The 15,932-nt window shown below is 48.9% G+C and overlaps 8 protein-coding genes across 8 annotated transcripts; 4 read left to right on the forward strand and 4 right to left on the reverse strand.

Annotated features, from left to right (window-relative positions):
- Window positions 1-689: 689 nt before the first annotated feature.
- Window positions 690-1,772, forward strand: N7496_004195 (uncharacterized protein; the record flags this gene model as incomplete). Its single annotated transcript, XM_056697126.1, has 3 exons — window positions 690-854; window positions 926-1,272; window positions 1,349-1,772. 3 exons carry the CDS (start codon window positions 690-692, stop codon window positions 1,770-1,772), a joined length of 936 nt encoding a protein of 311 aa, XP_056559338.1.
- A 714-nt stretch (window positions 1,773-2,486) lies between these two features.
- Window positions 2,487-3,125, forward strand: N7496_004196 (uncharacterized protein; the record flags this gene model as incomplete). The annotated part of the gene is made up of 1 exon (XM_056697127.1): window positions 2,487-3,125. One exon carries the CDS (start codon window positions 2,487-2,489, stop codon window positions 3,123-3,125), a length of 639 nt encoding a protein of 212 aa, XP_056559339.1.
- An 890-nt stretch (window positions 3,126-4,015) lies between these two features.
- Window positions 4,016-5,020, forward strand: N7496_004197 (uncharacterized protein; the record flags this gene model as incomplete). Its single annotated transcript, XM_056697128.1, has 1 exon — window positions 4,016-5,020. One exon carries the CDS (start codon window positions 4,016-4,018, stop codon window positions 5,018-5,020), a length of 1,005 nt encoding a protein of 334 aa, XP_056559340.1.
- A 91-nt stretch (window positions 5,021-5,111) lies between these two features.
- Window positions 5,112-5,681, reverse strand: N7496_004198 (MAPEG family protein; the record flags this gene model as incomplete). Its single annotated transcript, XM_056697129.1, has 3 exons — window positions 5,112-5,321; window positions 5,384-5,507; window positions 5,560-5,681. 3 exons carry the CDS (start codon window positions 5,679-5,681, stop codon window positions 5,112-5,114), a joined length of 456 nt encoding a protein of 151 aa, XP_056559341.1.
- Window positions 5,682-6,374: 693 nt separating this feature from the next.
- On the forward strand, window positions 6,375-7,400 carry N7496_004199 (alpha/beta fold hydrolase; the record flags this gene model as incomplete). The annotated part of the gene is made up of 3 exons (XM_056697130.1): window positions 6,375-6,773; window positions 6,841-7,267; window positions 7,339-7,400. The coding sequence occupies 3 exons, from the start codon at window positions 6,375-6,377 to the stop codon at window positions 7,398-7,400; spliced, it is 888 nt and encodes a 295-aa protein (XP_056559342.1).
- Window positions 7,401-7,875: 475 nt separating this feature from the next.
- Window positions 7,876-8,678, reverse strand: N7496_004200 (uncharacterized protein; the record flags this gene model as incomplete). Its single annotated transcript, XM_056697131.1, has 4 exons — window positions 7,876-8,007; window positions 8,069-8,185; window positions 8,278-8,406; window positions 8,493-8,678. 4 exons carry the CDS (start codon window positions 8,676-8,678, stop codon window positions 7,876-7,878), a joined length of 564 nt encoding a protein of 187 aa, XP_056559343.1.
- A 1,474-nt stretch (window positions 8,679-10,152) lies between these two features.
- N7496_004201 (uncharacterized protein) lies at window positions 10,153-11,724 on the reverse strand (the record flags this gene model as incomplete). Its single annotated transcript, XM_056697132.1, has 1 exon — window positions 10,153-11,724. One exon carries the CDS (start codon window positions 11,722-11,724, stop codon window positions 10,153-10,155), a length of 1,572 nt encoding a protein of 523 aa, XP_056559344.1.
- A 1,222-nt stretch (window positions 11,725-12,946) lies between these two features.
- Window positions 12,947-15,124, reverse strand: N7496_004202 (peroxisomal copper amine oxidase; the record flags this gene model as incomplete). Its single annotated transcript, XM_056697133.1, has 3 exons — window positions 12,947-13,293; window positions 13,359-14,609; window positions 14,671-15,124. The coding sequence occupies 3 exons, from the start codon at window positions 15,122-15,124 to the stop codon at window positions 12,947-12,949; spliced, it is 2,052 nt and encodes a 683-aa protein (XP_056559345.1).
- Window positions 15,125-15,932: the final 808 nt, after the last annotated feature.

Genomic DNA, 15,932 nt, shown 5'->3' on the forward strand with positions numbered 1-15,932 from the left:
TCTCGACTAGAAATTAGGTGGAGCCTTGTCCAACGTCATCAGCAGCTGAACCAGCGGTTAGCTATTGTTCCATAGCGTACGGAGTAAAGTTTGATCGATTCAATGGTGTCTGGGCATACGCGGACTCCACCGTGGCCAAGTGTGGCTGAAGATGGACCAAAATAGAACCACACGGGCTGTCGCCTGGGCGATGATCGCCAGGCTGTGGGCAAAAACAGCCAGCACGACACTTTGCGATCTCTCTGCTTCATATTTTCATGAGAATTTAGCTAACGACCCTCACGAATTATCCCCCGACGAACTCATATACGAGGTAAATCTATACCCCAATGTTCAGTCGTGTGCCGTTGCTTACCCCGTCAACGAAGCTGACGTCGACAACCAAAAGCCAAGAAAATCCCGCTGCGCGTCCCTCCAAACTTCAGCCTCTCCCCCGTCCATTCCGCTGAGCCTGTCACCTTTTCTCTACATTCTTCACCTTTTTGTCGACTACTATCGCAATAAGGGTTTTTTGATCTACAACCCCTTGTCTGATCATCCGTCTACTCCACTCGTGACCCTGTGGTCTTGGGCCTTTATCTCTCCGCTCGGCACCTCCGCGGCTTCGTCGGGTCAATCTCTCAAGGGCTGAAACACCCTTGCAGTTCTGCATCTTTTTCTCGGGGTTCTTATACCCACACACCGCTATCATGCAATTGCGAATGCCTCGAGCGACGGGTGGCAACCTGGGGAGGACTAAGAATATCATCCATTTCGTGCAGGCGTTTGTGATTTTCATTGCGTGGGCCATGACGATCGCGATCTGGACAAAGGGTGATGGTATCGATGGGCGGACAGTGTGGTATTGGATCTTGGTGAGTTCTACTCTATCTCCCCTGGAGTCTGTCCTCGATGGACCTTGCAGCTAACCACGCGCTGGATGCAGTGTTGGATCAGTATCCCGGCTCTGATTTATCTCGCCGCTGTGCCTATGTGGCCCCGAGCCCGCCGGTTTGGAAATGTGTATGCCTTTGCGACGGTCGACATTATCTTTACTATCTTCTGGTTCAGTGCCTGGGTCTGCCTGGCTTCCTACGTTGCACAGGGAAAGAGCATCGGAAAGTCGAGCAGCGATGATTCGAGTTCGTCTTCGTCCTCGTCTTCATCTTCATCCAGCTCCAAGTCTCGCCGCGATTCGAGCAGCACGAAATCTGGCTGTGACAACTGGGCTTATGGCAGTGCCGGCAAGTGCAAGATTAGCACGGCGACCACTATCATTGGAGTTTTTGTCTTGTATGTGGATCTCTCTTCTCCCCTCGACTCTACTGGAGCCATCGCCAGTAACTAACTGGACAACCCTTCTCTCTAGCATCCTCTTCGCCGTTACCGCTTGGATGTCCTTCCGCAATGTGATGCACTTCCGTCGCACCGGTACCCTCCCCGACGCAGTTTCCGACCCCACCTTCGCCGCCCAAAGCAAGGCTGCCTTCTCTTCGAACCCGGCCCACGACTTTGAGGAGGATGAGGATGACTTCCGCTCTGGCCGTGCCGGTATGGGCGCACCCTCTGGCAGTGAGCGCGACGAGGACTATGCTCTGCTTCAGCAGAGCGAGATGGACGACATTAGCAACGCACACGGCCGGACCGCAATGCAAGGTGCTTATGACCCTACTGGACCTTCCCCCGGCAGTGTTCTCCACGACTATAACAGCACCGGCTACGGTGGTGCCCATGGGCAACACTATGCCCCGCCATCGGAGTATGGCTCCTCGATGAGCGGGTACGGTCGGTAGAGAAGGAGAGTACAGGATTTGAGGATGGATGATATAGAGTTGGAAGGTCGAGGCATTGATGCCGGCATATGAATACCCCAAAATCATTTCAGTGGTTTTCCATCTCCTGCTCTGTTTGTTTTGTGTGCTGGACATGACTACGAAGCGGTGTTGGCTGGCGCATAGTTTGTTTCTTTGTTTTATGGAGGAGGACCCTCTTGTTGCCCGTTGTTTTTGCGTGTTTCATATGGGGCTTGTCCCAAGTGATGATTGTGTTTTTTTCCCTGTATGAATGAGGATTCTAGGCAAATAGATTGCATATTTGAATTGTGATTCCATAAAGTTTCTGCTGTATTGTTCATAATCGCATCTTATTGAATGTTTCGTGTCTTGACTGAGCACCGACCTGATAACATTCTGCCACCGCCTTCTCGGCGTGCATGTGGACAGCTTGCGATCTCCCCGGACGGCGATCGTGAGTTATTTTTGAACACGACACCTTTGAACTCGAGGTCAAGGGTCTTTTGAGAGATATTCTCCTCTCTATTCCATTTGTATCACTGGTAAGTCACTCAGTCATGCATTCGAGGATTCCTCCGAATACACTCCCCTCCATCTCCCCTCCCCAACTATGTCCAAGTCCACCGACACAAGCTAATTATCATCAGAACCCTCAATTCATACCTCCCAAACAACCAAATTCCCGGACTCTCACAGTCCCTCCCAACCCTCGTAATGGCCTCCGAAATCGACCTCTTCAATGAATACCCCCTCCACATGGACCCAAGCTCAAAAGCCATCTCCCTCCTCCCATCATCCTCCCAAACCGCCACCCAAACAGCAGCCATCGCCGCCGAACTCCAAGAACTAAACGCCCTGCACCGCTCCCTAATCAGCCTCGACCCACCCAACATCCCTCCACCCCCTCTCCCCGTGAACCCCAAACGCAGCGCGCAAATCACCAAGCTGCGCGACTCCGGCAACGCCGCCTACCGCAAGTCCAACTACGCCGAGGCAATTCGCCTATACACCTACGCCATTGATATGGCGCTTTCTCGGCCCGGGTGGGAGCCTGTGACGCTGGCGCGTGAGGAGCTGGCCGGTCTGTATGGGAACCGCGCTCAGGCGCATGTCGGTATGCAGGCGTGGCCGGAGGGACTATGTGATGCGAAAGCTAGTGTGGACTCGAAGCCCGTGGGGAATGTTAAGGCTTGGTGGAGGCTTGCGAAGTGTTTGGCGGAGATGAGTCGTTACGCAGAGGCGAAGACTTTCTTGTTGAAGGGGATTGAGATTGAGGGGAGGGTTAGTGATGGTGGGAAGGAGTTGGTGCAGTTGTTGGAGGATGTGGAGGCGGCTTTGCAGCGGATGGGTTAGATGCTATAGTCCTGGATTTGTCTTCTATTGTCTTCTTTGGTTCTGCATGCTGGCTGGCTTCGGTATCTTGCTGTTGTTGGTCAGGATTGACGATTCCCTCTTATTGTTTTTGGCGTTTTATTGGCGAATAAATGGTTTCATTCATGCAATGTACTACCATGGTCATTTTTCGGGTTGATAGATTCTACAACTGCATTTTTGTCAATCTAATCCACGTCTGGCCTGATACTTGCCCCCAAAGCTAAATAGGAAAGACGTGGAGTATAGTTCTTAATTCCCAACTCTGGCTATCGCAATATGGCATCACCTTCTCAGGGACTTCTAGATCGATGCAGTACCTACAGACCTAATCCTTTACAGTTAATTCAGATTAAGGCTTCAAAAATCCCTGCAAGCGGGGGTCAACCCTTGTTCATAGCATTACGAACTGGCGCCGTGGAAATGCCACACACCGCAGCGTCACCACGAATACGAGCGCCGAGAGCGCCAACCAGCCTCTCTTCCACTTTCCTTGTCTATCCATCTGTCTCACAAGATTACTTTGTTTTCTAAGTACCCTCAGCTCTCTATCAGTGCTAGCTCAGGGGAAGCCATCCAAATGGCCCGGAAGCCGGCGACAAAGGTGCCCGTTCCTCCTACGCTGGGAGAAGATGCGGCGGAGCGCAAGCGAGTCTTGAATATCCTAGCGCAGAGAAGATATCGTAGGTTGATTCCACTGTCACATGGAATGCTCTTAGTAACCAGTTTTAGGGAAGAGAAAGAAGGAGAGGCTCCAGGCGCTAGAGTCTCGTGCTAAAAGCTCAGGACTTCCTGGGGATGCCGTCGTGTCTAACCAGCAGGAAAGCCAATCTAGTGGGACCCCTTCAGAGGCCGGAAATGTTATGCATGAGATGTCCCGGCCTATGGCTGAAGAAAGCACCCTCATTGCCTCTAATGAAACCCATCTTGGCGATGTGACCGGCCTCGACTTCAACTATATGGATGCATCAATGAACCTTGGCTTAAATAACGACGAAACAAGTGACGTTCTCGATACTACACTATGGCCCAAATCCCGAGGCTTAACTTCGCTGAGTTTGCCAGCGTCAGAGATCTTCCAATCAGACACATCGTTTATGCTTCCCGCTGCAAATGTCGGGGATACTTTCTGGGGTCAACTGGCAGGAAGCTCAGATTGGAACTTGGAGTCCCACGATCTTGTTAATATCGAGAATCACCTTGCAGAGTCATTGCCACTCAATATGGACGGTACATACGATTTATCCGCCGAGTTGCAGGCTGATGATACTTCTTTCTTCACATTCCCCGATGACCGAATACTCGAAGTTCCTTCCCTGACGTTGCTAAACGCTGCTATGAAAGTGGCACAGCGATTGAATATGAACGGTTTGATTTGGGACTTCACCGCCGTTAGTCCATTCTATAGCCCTGCCAGCTCGAGTAACTCCATCTCTTCGCCTCCCTCGCTGCAATCAGGTCTATCAACCTCGGCGGCATCACCAACAAGCTCAGTTGATCTGACAGAGCTCCCATCGCATCTCCTTCCCACACGTACTCAGCGTTTGATTCCTCACCATCCAATTATTGACCTTCTCCCTTGGCCAAGTACTCGAGACAAACTCATTCAAGTCTTCCATCTCCCCGCCAATCTGCGGCCACCGACCGCTCAAGATCCGATGGGTCTTCTTAGATTGGTATATGACATGGAAGATGGGGGTGGTGAAGGGGTGAGAATCAGCGGTGATGACCCCTTCGAGCCATCTGTCTGGGAGATAGGACAAGTTGTATTCGAGAGATGGTGGTGGGCATTTGAGATAAGTGTAGTGGAAAGAAGTAATCGAGCGAGGGGGAGTAGAGGAGAGAGGATATTATCATTGGAAGGCCAGGACTCATGAAGAAAGAAGGTATTTATTAATGTTGATAATCTGAAAGCAATACTCGCAATCTTACATTACCGCGCAAAATCGATCAACTTCTATGAGACATTTACTCCTGTCCCTGAATAGCGCTCGCAGACTTGAGAAGTACCCAAATAGGAACTGAGATGCTCCATGCCCAAAGACCAGTCCGTAGGTAGCTTGAAGCTTCTGACTTGACGCCCATATAGGCCATGGTGTATAGCACGCGAGCGCTCAGATAGTCAAAAGCCAACCAATTCAAGTCTTTCGCCGGAAGCTTTGCCAGATTGCCGGCCAGCTATATCATAGGAAATTCATTAGTATCACAGGTTGTGGCATAGTTTAAAGCAAACAACCTACCATCGCAGCAGCGAACATGGGAATTCCCTCCATGGCATTGAGGTGGGCGCCACGAGCGCGAGCAAGTCTGTCCCAGACTTGACCGGGAATGCGACCCTTCAGATTGGTCAAATTTTCGCGAGGCCTAAACATGTATTAGCATAATGAATTATTCGAGTGGTATGTGAGCGACATACAGAATATTGCTCGACTGCCCTTTGGCGTTGGCCATCATCTTTACGATGTAGTATCCGTGCGGGGCGATACCGAGGCCGTACGCCGCGATGATGGAATGAATGGAATAGTTGTTGCTAGACATGGTGCTGAGTGAAGATACTACAGATCAATTGAATAGAGGCGATAGTTGAAGGTTCAATAGATGCCGAAATGGATATTTGGTAAGTATGATGGGAGAGTTTCATAGAATAGTTACTTCTTCGCTCATTTATAATTGACGGGCATAACGTTAACATTTTGCGTATTTACACAACTTGCACTCATCTCGATCTAAACACAGATAGTGGCTTTACCGAGGGAACAATTTCCGGTCAGCTTTTAGAACGTCTCTCGTTAAGCGGGATAATCCGACATGGCAACTCTTTAGTTACTGTCGCTTAGGCGTTCTCGCGTTATGCGAGGCCTCGGATTGGTGGGTTGGGGGAGTTACGGCCACCGCCAGCTTTCTTCTGCGCACGAGCATAACGTTATGGTCGCAGCCACAATAATTTAGTAAACATAACACTCACTAGTTGGTGAATACGAAGCAATGGATGACGAAGAACCTTGAATAGTTCCCATGGACTTGATGAAATTTCTAGGCTGCTTAACGCATTTGTGCCTTCAACCTGGATTTGCCAAGGGTCAAACGTGTATATATATATCGTGACCATTCTACACCCTTACACATCTCACTACCAGGTTGGAAACTCATCACTTTGAATCATCAACAGAGAGTAGTCCTTTTGAAGCTATATCTAAATCGTATTGTGCTTGCGTCGTCAAATTCAACTCAATGCCTCGCTACACTTCGCCCGTGGATGGTGCACAACTGTACTATCGCGACTACAAACCTATATCCGGCGGACAAGCAAACACAGGCACAAAACCCGCCCTCGTCTTTCTTCATGGATGGCCATATTCTTCACTAGCATGGGAGACTCTTACGGTGCAGTTATGCGAGAACCATGGCTTCCGATGCATCGCCCCCGATCGCCGCGGATTCGGGAAGAGTGACTGGGATGGTCCGCAGAGTGATAACCAGATCACATACGAGACCTTTGCCCACGATACTGTGCACTTGCTGGAGAAATTCCTTGACGTTGGGCCCTTTGTGTTTATCACCTCTAGTATGGGCGCTGGCGAGAGTATCCTTGCGCTTGAAGCGAGTGAATATCTCAGGAAGAATTGCAAGGTATGTACACTATATCACCTTGTCCCCGTCTAATCATATATTTGAGAACATTGCTAACCAATCGCAGGGAATTATATGGGTTGCCCCAGCACTGCCAGGAAAATTGCCAGGAGAAGACAACCGTACAACAGGACCGAAAGCAGTCTGGGATGGCATCTGTGCTGGTTTCCAGAAGGCCCGAGCCGAATTTGTTCATGCTGCCCTCCCTGGAGTCATAGTGGGCACTTCGGGGCTCACTGTATCTCCGGAGGTATTAAGGCAACATGAACAGATTGTTGAGGATGCCGATGGGCTGGCTATTCAGCGCTGCGCCCATATTGTTCGTGAAGCCGATTTCAATGAGAAGCTCGTGCGTCTCAAGGAAGATTCTAGTGTGCCGATTCTTTGTGTTCATGGCGACTCTGATCAGGGTGCGCCGTATGAGAAGAGCACGAAGTTGGTCAAGGAGATTATCCCGCGAGTTCAGGTGGAACTCTATGAACAGGCGGCTCATGGTAAGAATATCTCTCTGTTATCCGTTCTTCGATGACTTGTCGAACATGCAAAATGCTAACCCTGAATTTAGCCCTGAATGTCACACATGCCGAACGGTTGCTAGAAGATGTTCTGAAATTTGTTCAGGCTTGAATTTTGACATTATGATTGACTGACAGTCACTAGAATCTGAAATGTTGCTCTTTTTGCTCGAATTAATCTGTATTCTTGGTTACAAATATTAATCGAATGCTCAAAACCAGGAATGTGATATTTTTTTGATTGCTTTATCTCTGCGCGCGTGGCACTAACTTTGGGTGTTATCTATTGAATGACATACTTTTTCCTACAGGGTTTCGCTTCTCTGCCATGCATAGTATGTATTAGGCAATTATAGTAGCTAGTCAAAAAGTTCTATCCACAGTATGATATCATCGGTTGAAAAGAAATATCATAGCAGAGAGAAGGGGGTACCAAGTCTATCAACTTTTGGCCGAGCTCTGATCGCATCTCGATTGAATGGGGCTCTTGACAATGGAAACTTTGATGAAAATTACTTCATCTCACACCAAATATGCGACGATCGTAGTCGGACAATGACTCCTGAGACGCTTGATATTATCAAGCTCTACAGGAGAGAATCCTTAGGATCAAGGGCCTTGGAAGCCTTGTCGAGGGAGTCGTAGATGGCAGCGTTGTCAATCTTGATGGTGGAGAGGCAGTAGGGCAGCGCTTTGCTCGCAACACGGTCGAGGAAACCCTTTATGGAAGTCGAGTGTCAGGTTACATCATGGGGCAGGTGGGACAGAAAGTTAACTTACAGAAACGTTTTCCTTGTTCTTAGCGATGGCTTCGCGCAGTGTCTTGCGCTGGGCCTTGTTGAAGGACATGGCGTAGTCGACGAATGCGTTGTTTGCCTCGATGCTGCTCAGAGCAAACTATATTTTCGGAAAGAAGTCATTAGTATCTCAAGTTCGGCAGATAAAGGTAGGTACCCTAGGTGCCCAGAAATAAAAGCTGTTCGTCTCACCCCGTGGAATGCCTGGCAAATAACCAACTGAACGCTCTCAATAGGCGCCTCGTCAATTTCCATCATGTTCATCATTTCCAGATCCTCAGCCTCGGTTGTGGCAGTGGCGTTGTAGGAGGACACGATAGCCTGCGTTAATTAGGGTTAGCTCCTTGCTATGGAGATTTGAAAAAGTGCCAAAGCTTGTCAAAGCTTCGGGCCGGGCCGTCACCTACATCGGGAGTGACATCGCCGGTATGGTGGCTGAGGTGGTTCAAGAGCAGAGTGGTTTGCTTCTGACCGATATCAAGTCCGGCAATGTTGTTTTGCAAGCCAATCGCGAGGTCAGAGGGACTCGTAGCGGCAAAGACTGAAGTAGCCAGGGTCAGGGCCGCAGCCATGATGATATTCTTGAACTGCATGTTGTCGGAGGTAAAGACTGTACAAGGTGCTGTAATGAATGTACTTCGTAGACCTAGTCTAGAGATGATGGCAACGAGGGTTGACAGCTCGTGCAAGAATCATCGGATTTGAAGTCCTTATATCTTGACCAATTCATCATGACAAATTATCTCATATTGACTGCATGATCGGTCTGATGCCAAAAGTACTGTTTAAAATCTGAATGCATAGCAAGGACTCAGGGGTTTTCTAATTTGATAGTGGTCGGGCTTCAAGTTGCGATACACTACTGCACGTTTCAACAAACTAGTGACCTGCGAACGAGGGGATTTGGTATTGTTTTTCTCGTGGAGCCAAGGCCTTTCTCATCAGTGGAACTATGATCTACGAAGATTTAGGTGGAGAATTGAAAATTTGCACGGGGATCTTGATGTCGGGCTATGACTATTGACCGGCGTGTAGGCCTAAATTTAAGATACTGTGGACCTTGAGGGACTTAGCTGCCGACGAACCCCGAGGAGTTAATCAGGAACGGGCCAGCTGGTGGGCTGGGCAGGCAGATCATTTCTCTTCTTAAATACTAACTCAAATAACCCTTATGCGGATGCGCTTCGGCCCCCACTCGCCGAGACCAGAGCACAGAGCACACATATTTTCCTTAGTTTAGTGAGATTAAACATTGTGTTACTTGCTAACAAAAATCGCTTGTGCTTTAAAGGAAGTATAGTGAACAACGGCATATAGGGCTAAGATAAGCCTAGTAGGTGAATTGTTAACGGTTTCAGGACTTGGTCATGTATCCAGGGGGTAGGAGGTATAAATCAGTCAGAAAAACAAAGACTCCCAAGAGATGAGATACCATCATTTTATGCAGAGAAAGGCAACCCTGCAGTGAATTTGGTAAGGCATGTCACAAAATCTCGTTTCCTTTCAAAAAGCCCAGTTCATATCAGTCTTTTCCTTGTATTAGATCGGGGACCAAGGGATACTCAGGGCACGAGCAGTCGTGATCAGGGATATACCTCGTGCTCTCCCATCGATTGCAGAATTTTGACATCATGAGCTTAAGAGGCATCCCACCAAAAATTGAGGAATTGGTGTCTTACAACTCTGTATGGTGGGATCACCATATCCCTCAAGCACGATGCCGATCGCCATCTTATCTCGTGGACGAGCCCATGTATTATCACTTTCAGAATTGATCTGCAAGAGAGTGGCGATCGGTAGCGCGATCGGGGCCCATCTAATTGATCCATCATTCTATCAAATCGAGTATACCGAAGGCATCAAGGTCCTTTTGTAAACAACGCTTTCAAAGGATCATTTATTGGCAATGAGACAGAAAAACACTTTTGTCCATCAATAAACGTTTTTTGCTTACGGCCACACTTCTTGGTATGGTGTAGCCCCTTGATATTGAAAGTGAGGCCTTTTAGAACACGGAAAATAATAACAAAGGCAAACGCATAATCAGGTAATCCCCTATAGTACAAATTAATCCTCCTTCTGATGGCAGCAATAAAGAGTATCCGGCTTCAAGTCCGGCAAACGTCGTCCAGCTGTGCCCGCACGGCATACCCTATCCTTGAAACACCCTTTGTCACCCCAGAAAAGGCGAGCATGATCCCAATCATCCACAAGCCGCGCTACTCGTTCAAAATAGCCATACGACGCTGGAAGGCTGCCCCTGGGCCGTTTCTTCAACATGTACTCCGAACCAATTGCCAAGACAATGAACAGAACCATGAGAGCAATTATCGGCAAAAGCGCAATATTAACCGAAACATCCGCAGTGAGCGCATACCCAAAGACCCACTGTATGATAGCCTTCATCACCAACATGATCAGCGTCTGCCGGCTGAAATTCGACCTCATCGAGGGGTCGGCATCGACGCCAACGGTTTCCAATTCACGCCATGCTGCTTCGTCACGCGAGAGGTTGAACAGTAGCTCCACGCAATGCAATGCAAATGTCAGAAAAGACTGGGCTATGATTTGGATTATTAATCCAAGCCAATAAGGGGGTGATTTGGTGATCTTCTTATAGTCCCAGTACATGGCTCCGTAGAACCTCCAGTATCCCTCTAGGCCGCTGGAGAAATCGCCGAAGTTCTCGGCCATATAGCCGGTGGTTGCAGTAACTATCCCTTGTGACATGGACCAGACGGTAAAAAGGGCACAGAATCCCCAGATTAGGCGTCGAACAATTTGAACATGTGGCGCTATACTGAGCATTGAGTCTTGTACACCTCGGGATGAGAAGGTGAACTCCGGATCTGTATCCTCGGACAAGTCATTGGTCGCATCATTGCCATCAAGCCATGCCCTCGCATTGGAAAGAAGATTGTTGTTCCAGGTCTTCACTTCATTACTGCATAATAAGCTGTAGGTTGACACACCAACCTGTAAGAAAACCCCAATGCCAAGAGCAAATATTGCCAAGCCGTTGATATCAATGATATCTGATGTCTCAGACGGTCCGTACTCTACTTCGTGCGTGTCTTCGTTCCACTGTCCAACAATAACTACATCTGTGATGGCAGCCGAGATAGCCCCATATGAGATAGCCAAGCCAAGAAGAGAAATTGAGTTCATGTACCAGCTATTGGGCCCATGTGCACGGGCGCTGGTGAATAGTCGCACATTTGAGTTGAACTTCAGCCGGCCTTCTTTGAATAAAGCCCACTTGAGGGTGGTCGCGTGGATGTAATTTGTGGTGTCAAGGATAATTGTCACGAGGAAGTTCAAGAGTAGCTGTACAAACACCGACGATCCCTGATGAAGTTGTTGTATGCGATGGCTGTGAGGATAGGTTTTACCGGGCCTCATAGTATGTAAGAAGAAATTGACCATGATCACTTTTAATCTCAAGTATGACGGGACGGTGAAATGGTCGGAGCTCAGCATGATCGCTCCTGCAATGAGAAACAGGGAAGCAAAGATCCAACCAAATGCCAGCCCGGCTATGCAAAAGTTACGGGTCCCTAAGTCAGGGTCCACTTTGACATGATGTGACTTGCAAACTGCGTGAGTTTCAACGTTATCTTTGGTCATGCTGGATGGCATTGAATCGAGTTCGAGGTGTCACCGTGGACAGGACTCGGAATGGATCCACTTCAAGCTTGAGGCACCTATAAGCATGCTATGTCATAATTTTGTACGTGCTTTGTGATAACTCACTCAGGGTGCTTTTAGGTATGGTCTTGCAGGATTCTCAGAGACTACACATATAGCAGTCGGAATCCCAGCCGTGTTCTCACGCTTATCCACCGTCGTAGAAGACATGACAGTCTTATACTATGGATAGTGGCAGTGCCAGTAAGGAGACAGAGGAGTTGAGGGGTTCTTTCCACTTAGTTAAGACAAGACACGGAAGGAATGTCGGGTTTCTTCTCTCGGCATACCTCGTGTTTGGCCAAGCAGACCCGTTTCCCTTCTAAGGCTCACAGGAATTTAAGGCATCCAGCTTGCACATGTTTATTTGACATTGATAGCGGGAAGTGGAGCCTTCCAAGCTCGAAAGAAGAATGCAAGCCTTTACTATCCCGGGATGATCAAATAGTCGAGACAAAACGAGCGCAGAATGCAATATGCTTCGAGATAACCAACGATCTGAAAATGCATGACGTTGCTAGCAGTGTCAATGAACAATACTCATTGAGTCTTTCAAGGGTTATAAGAGGCTGTTGCTTGTCAAAAGCTCCGAAGCACGACCTAAACACGAGCCACCATGCATTTAGTTTTCGTTCTCCTTGCTCTTTTCCCCTTCGCTCATGCACTTGCGGTGGATATCACGCACCTGTCGTCGACCCCAAATTCTTCCGATTCTTATAACACTACAACGGAATTTGGTTGCAATTGCCTTCCAGCAGAAGACTGTCCCAAAAATTGCTTCTGTTGCTTGCATATTGCTGAATATGATCGATTCCTTTTATACGGAGGTACTTTTGTCGAGCTCATTATCATCGGAAGATCGGGAAAATGCTAATTTTCTACCAGACTCGCGCGTTTCAGGGGACGATTGATAAGGCTGTCTTAGAGCTATGACTTGGTACCAATAGGGGTGGGTGATATCGGGCAAAATTCTTTTCTTCTGGATTTTTATCTATTCTGTTATACATTTTAATCTGCTTTGGGAGACGGGTGTCGTGTGGGTTTTGACGACACTACTTAAAAGATTCCGGGACAGAATTTGGAAACAATGAATAAAATAAGATGAAATTGGAATATCCGCTCAATCAATAATCATATACACATACAACTAATTATCAACATGTTCCCCATAACCTTAAACCAAAACACTAGACCCATCGCTCTTCTTGCACCCACAAGCACCCGCACCAGAGGCGATCTGTGTCGGTGTCCGCGAATAGCTAGGAGGGACATCAAGGACAGGGTTACGGTCGAAGAAGTTGCGAGGACGGAGGAGCAATGTCATAGGCTCAGCCGGCATGATGGGATAGTCCTCAGGCGAGGGGAAGTGAGTAAGACCGAATGTATGCCAGAGGACAATATCCGTGTTGTCAATTGAGCAGTCGGAGCCTGCAGACTCAATCCACGCGGGCAGACCCTGCGAAGGTTCGCCGGAAGTTTGTGGAACGTGGCGGCCCGCGGGGTGAATTTCGTCGTCGGAGTCTGGAATGTGGTTAGATCAATTTTGTCAAACGTGGAGCAAGGGGGGGTTTGGGAAAAATGCATACATCTAGTGACGTGGACCGCGTGACGCGCGAAGCCGGCGCGCTTCCAGACGAGGCCGCCTTCCTTGGGGAGGAGGGGAGGCACGTCTCGGCTAACAAGCTTGTAGGAGACGGGCTTTTTGCTGTATGGGTTGAGCTTGTTGGTGTTCGCCATATCCCAGGTACGGCTGGTGGAACCGTCGTAGTCGGACATGGCTTCGCGAGGGGTGCTGAATTTGGTCTTCTTTGCGTAGAAGGCGTTGCCGTACTTGTTCTCGGCACTGCCAACTTCACCCGGACCACGGACAGCGTCTACCTGGAAGGCTGTGTTGTTGGGACCGTCGATGTTAGGATCCACGCGCAGGCAGAAGAGATGCTGGTGGTTGTGTGCGTTGACACCAGGGTAAACCTCAGTGCCCCAACCCTTGGTGTCCTCACCAGGGTTCATGGCGTAGGTGTTGAGGATACCAGTCAGCTTGATCTCTAACTGGACGGTGCCATCCTGGTGGAAGATCCAGTACACGCAGTATTCGTAGTTGGCAGCAGTGAAGATGTGCGAGATGATCAGCTTGCGACCGCGAGTCACCACGATGGACTCGTCACGGAAATCAGTGTGCTTGAAGAGGATACCGGCATCCTCCTCGTGAATGCAGATGGCGTTCTTGATGACGGTGGAAGCACCGGCTCGGTTGACGAACGAGGCATCCATGTAATGAATAGCACCCTTGCAATCGCAGCCAAGAGCCAGACTGTTGGTCATGTAACCACCGCCGTATTCACCAAGATCAAAGGCATGCTTCCGCTGGTGAGGGTGCTCGGGGTTTCCGTAAGGAACAACCATCTCTGCCAACGAGAGACGCCAGAAAACAGGTCGAACATTGCCCTTGTCGTTGAATGTAATGTTGTTCAGGACAATACCTTCACGGTAGTTGAAGCCGACGTGGATGTTCCAATTCTGCCATTCGATAGTCCGTCCCTTGACCTCGAATGACACACCCTCGGGCTGAGTGATGTGAATAGGCTTGATATCTTTCCGGAAGCCGCCCTCCTGCTCGATGGAGGCTGGGTGGTAGTTGTTCGGGGGCGCCTTGTTGATGGGTCGGCGCACGGGAGGCACATCAATGTGAATAATCTCCTTGGTCTCCGCGTTGTAAATAGGGCAGAAGTCGAGAGGATAGGTATATTGCGAGTCATCGGGGTGGGGTCGGTAGTACATGAGGGCCTGCTGCAGACGGACACCACTGCCAAAGCGCTCATCGTAGCCAATCGTCCATGCTAAACAAATGATTAGCTGAATACCACTCTGCTGTCAAATAAACCTATGGATTATACTCACGATCGCAGTACACTTTGTGCATATCCTCTGGGGGGATACCAATGATGCCACACTGTTCAATAACCTTGGGGTCCTTGCGCACAACATGCTCCACCTCCTGCAGGTCCTCCATAGTAATCAAAGGCTGCACATCAGGAGTATGCTTCCACTCCTCGATCTTGTTGTTCTCGAGATCAACCACACCATCGTAAACCTTGCCGCCAGGCGCAATGGCAACTATATCGGCCTTTCGTACTGGGCGAGGGGCAGTCTCTGGGTTTGCCACCCAGGCCATCATCTCGGCCTTTCGGGGCTCATAAAGAGTGACCGCGTTGAAGTTGAGCGAGCCATATTCCTTTCGGATAATGGCGACCACAGCATCAATCTCTGCTGAAGAGAGAGGATCAAGAGGATGAGGGGGTGCAGCTGTCGCAGTGACCTGATGGGTCAACTGCTGGAGTCGATCAAGAACCATATTGTTGTGCGAGTGATGTGTGTCGAGCTAAAGGTCGGATGTAGATCGGTAAGGAAGTATATAGCGGATAGGATAGGGAGGGAGCTCGGGTGGGAGAAATGCCACCAATGTGTCGATAGGCAATGACCACGGTATCCTTGGAATGAACTTGATTCAAGTATTCTCCATGGGATAGCACATGGTTATAAATGTATCAAACCCCCCCAACATCCGTCAAGCTCCCCAGCTGTATCGATTAGATAAGAAACCGCCATTTGCGGAGGCCGGATCCCTTTGCCTGATTTAGTTTAGCGTATATAGTCTATGCATCGAGCACTCCAAAGAGGCAACCCGATGCTTGCGAGCAGATAAGACTCCGCTGGCTCGCGAACGTTACTCATGCTATTTGTAACGCGGGGCTCGCAAGATCGCATCCTGTCCCTCAATGCGGAAACGGTATTCTTAGCGATATAATTCTAGTACTAAGGGATATTAGTAACAGCTCTCGGAAACCGAACCTTCCAACTCTTACGGAGTATTCGAGGAGAATATTTGACGCCAATTTGGCATTGAAGAAGCATTTCAAGTTCCCGCTGTACATGAGAGAGTCCCCAGTCCACTCTACCTATAAGAATAGAAAGCAATTGACACCATAGCAAACAGGCAAAAGAAGGCCGGAAAGACCCAAACGCCTCGCACATGGATTCAGGTACCAGCCAGATTCACCAAGCAGAGAAAGAAGAGGTAACAACGGTGGATGAATAATAAAAATGTATGGCAGAAAAGGAAAGAAAAAGAAAAACACCGTACACCCTCCCGATACCCCCGA

The sequence above is a fragment of the Penicillium cataractarum genome (genome assembly GCF_028827025.1).
Source record: "Penicillium cataractarum strain IBT 29864 chromosome Unknown utg000002l, whole genome shotgun sequence".
Taxonomy (NCBI): Eukaryota; Fungi; Ascomycota; class Eurotiomycetes; order Eurotiales; family Aspergillaceae; genus Penicillium; species Penicillium cataractarum.